This window comes from Pteropus vampyrus, unplaced genomic scaffold, assembly GCF_000151845.1.
Source record: "Pteropus vampyrus isolate Shadow unplaced genomic scaffold, Pvam_2.0 Scaffold233, whole genome shotgun sequence".
Classification (NCBI taxonomy): domain Eukaryota; kingdom Metazoa; phylum Chordata; class Mammalia; order Chiroptera; family Pteropodidae; genus Pteropus; species Pteropus vampyrus.
The window spans coordinates 735,030-738,563 of NW_011889014.1; the positions used below are offsets into that span (position 1 = coordinate 735,030).

Genomic DNA, 3,534 nt, shown 5'->3' on the forward strand with positions numbered 1-3,534 from the left:
GGGGTTTGCTCGTCCCGGGGGTGGGAAACGGCATCTCGCTGTTCCCAGCGCTTTCCCCTGATTGCTCGTGAAGCTGAGCATTTTCTCCTCATCCCTGGCCATTTGAGTTTCCTCTTCTTTTGTTGTCTTTTCATATCCCTTGCCCATAGTTCTATTTTTTTTTTTTCCCTTATTGATGGATGGTTTGTGTTGACTTAGAAAATAATAAAGTGGTTTCCATTTGAAGAGCGAAGGATATTTTCAAAACCATAAGGAAAAGGTATTTTCAAAACCAGAGTACCTGAAATCTGTCATTCCTGGAATACACCAGGCACCGCCCCCCCCCCCCCCCCCCCCCCCCCCCCCCCCCACCCCCGCCTCGGATCCTTTGCCCTTGGTGTCCCTGCTCCTTGGAAGCCCCCTTCCAGAGACATCCTCAAGGCCTGTCTGTCACCTCCTCTCGGGTTACCTTGGGGCGGCCTCCACTGACCACCCTAGTCAAGGCCACAATCCCTCCGTGGGCCCCAGCTCTCCTCCGACGCCAACACCTGTTTCATTTATCTGTGGAGCACATATTGCCACCTGCCGTATTTTTCTTGTTCGTGGTGAATTAAAGGCTGTCTCAAAATGTTAGCACTTCTCCCATTGAGAAATGGGTTCTAATGTCCTCCTCCTGGTGCTGGCCCGTCCTTAGTAACTTATTCGCCCACACTCAGGATGTCAGTGGCAGAGCTCAGGTGTGAACTCCAGCCAAGTGGCCCGAGAGTCCATGCACCTGGCCTCTACATCGTCACTGCCTCCCACTTGGTCCCCCAGAAAAAAACTAGACAACTATCTCTTCGGGGCTTGAACGCCCTGGAGATAGAGCGTTTGTTTAACCCCAAACTTCTTTTCCACAGAAAACAGAAATTAAATTCAGATAAGACTTGAAGCCTAGGACACCTGGGATACACACAGGAATAAAGGAAGCCAGAGGGGCCCCTCTCTCTGTGGGTGCTGAAGACCTCCTGGCATCTATGGGTTTGAGTGTAAAATGGTATCTGATACCTTTTGTATTAAATTTAGAATTAACTTTCTGAGAAACAAGGACACTTTTGAAATAGAATATCCTTTTACAATGGATTTCTTCATAGAGTTTAATGTATTCGTTTTGGGTTCCAATAAGCCGGATGAGTTTCTTCAAATTGTAGATTTCATGTTTTCCATCATCTGTATGCAGATTTGGAAGAGTTATTTTGTCCAACCCTTAAAATGCATAACTTGAATAATTTCTATGAAAATACCAATAGATGTTTATTCTTCATGGGGGGAGGGCAGCAGCTGGCCTCTCTCTGTGGGTGTCAAAAGCCCCCAACACCTACAGTATTTCTTCGGGGAGGGAACCAACTGGCTTCCTGTCAAATTTCTTCACCGAGATGATCTTTACTGGGTTTGGGAGTTTATCTCATTTGACCTCATTTCTACACAGGCTGTAAACTTCCAACACTAGCTCACATGTGCAAGGAAGAACATCTTCTCAAACCTCACACGCGACTTAGAGAATATCAGCCACTTTTCCCAGAAATGGAAGTCGTTTGTGGGGCAGGGGGAGGGCAAAGGTTGAGACTGTGGGTTCTAAGATTCTAAAGTTGCCAACAGTCCCCAACCCAAAACAGTGAGGAGAAGCTTTGGAGCTCAGGTGGTGACGGAGCCGGATGACTGGCACACAGAGCATGGGCGTGTCTGAAGCGGGTCCAGAATTTAATTTAATTTAATTTGGGTTAATTAAAACAACAACAACAACAACAACAACATTTCCGTAAATGCAAATTTACGTTTTGTCCAGATCAGTATGTATCCTAGAGTTCTGAACTTTTGACAGTATGTATGAGTAGGCTTTTATTTCAACCCTGACACTTGCTCCCTTTTACTATATGTCTTCTCTATTGAGAGCTGTATGTGCAAAAATCCGCCTTTTAATTTCATGATTACGTACCTTGCATCAGAAAACACACTCCGAATATCTCAAAGTCCCCAAAGCTTTTGCACAGTGCTGGGGACAGAGTAAGCCCTCCGCAAACACGGATGGGTGCCCCGCATTTGACTCTGGAAGTTGTGAATGGAACTGGAAATGGGAACGCTTCCTAACAAGACACCCCCGGCCTCTGCCAGGGCTCTGACCCCTTTTATTACATGACAGCATCTGAACGACTTCCCTTTTGAGCTGGTGTGCAACAGACTGTCTTTCCTTTCATGTGAAAGTCATCCTGTTCCCTCTAGGGACTGCATTTTCTTTTTAACAGACATATCGTGTGGCTGTGGGGCAAGAAACAGCCAAGGAACTCGAGACTTTGGGATAGGCAGAGGATGGGTTCCCAGGGCCGAGACTGGTCTTGTTCTGTTTTTCATGCTTGGTTCCTCAGCTAACTTGTTATCTTGACCGAGTAGCTGGAATAATCAGAGAAGACTGTTCATGAAGTTCCATATTACCCAAGAGATTAAGATGGGAAGGAAGATGAGCAAAGGATGCTAACTCATTCTGGTTGTCCTCCTTGAGACCATGAAGATTAAACATCGGTTGGTATTTGGGAGAAATTACTAAGTCACACATCTTAGGAGGGACAGACAAAATAGCCTTCTCTCAAATCTGCACACAAACAACAGAGAACCCCAAATCTACAATGTAAAGAAACTTACCTCACTTACTGGAACCCCAGACAAATGAAACTCGATCAAGAACTCTATCTCAAAAGCATATTCTGCTCCCAGAGTGTCTTAGTTTCGTAGGAGATTAGTTCCAAACCTACTACAGAAGGTAACAGGTACTCTTTTACCCCTGTCTCTGAGTGCAGAGCTTACCTGTGGTTACGTTCAGGCTTACCTGGGGCGGCTGTTGGAGTTAGAAAGTGAATAGAGAGAGAATCATTGGGACCAACCCCATGCCTCTGCCTGGCCGGCTTCCCCCGATCAAGACTCACGTTTGTTGGCTCTCAGCTTCTTCTCATCCACAGGGATGAGGTCCAGGTAGTCCAGGTAGTATTCAAAGCTGTAGTACAGGGCGGAGGCATTGGTCCTGTTGGCCATATCTGTGGCACTGGCAGGCGGAGCATCCAGAGCTGCTCCAAGTCCTCGGAGGACACTGGCCAACTGTGAAATTTCCTGTAAAATCATCTAAGTGTGTCTGTCGGTCTCCAGGCTCAAGGCCTGCCCACGGATGAGGGCCATTGGCTGGGAGAAAGGTCAGGGGTGGGCCTGATGGCTCAGCACCCGAGGAGAGCTTTCCATCCTGCCCCTTCTTGAGAAGACTCCAAAACAAACAGCTGCCTGCGAGGCTGGAGGCCGTGTCTCCAGGCAGCTCCGGTCGCCCCTCCGCGTAAGGACAGGAAACCGATCCCCGGGGCCCCTTGACAGACAAGATGCCGAATAGCCTAGAAAGGACAATCGCTTTTTGCCTTAAATACTTAAACGGTTAGTAATACCCAGACAAAAGGCTAGTGGTGCCCTTGGCTTACATAAAGGAAATATTTGGTGCTATTAAGCAACCAGCAAATCACGGGCTTACACTCATTATTTGAG

At 47.3% G+C, this 3,534-nt stretch overlaps 1 protein-coding gene across 1 annotated transcript in view; it reads right to left on the reverse strand.

The window, feature by feature from the left end:
- Positions 1 to 3,293, reverse strand: part of MRAP (melanocortin 2 receptor accessory protein) — a 15,370-nt gene extending 12,077 nt beyond the window's left edge. The window contains exon 1 of the mRNA XM_011373852.2: positions 2,937 to 3,293. Within this exon, the coding sequence (XP_011372154.2) occupies positions 2,937 to 3,129 (193 nt within the window). The 5' untranslated portion in view covers positions 3,130 to 3,293. The remainder of the gene's footprint in view (positions 1 to 2,936) is intronic.
- Positions 3,294 to 3,534: the final 241 nt, after the last annotated feature.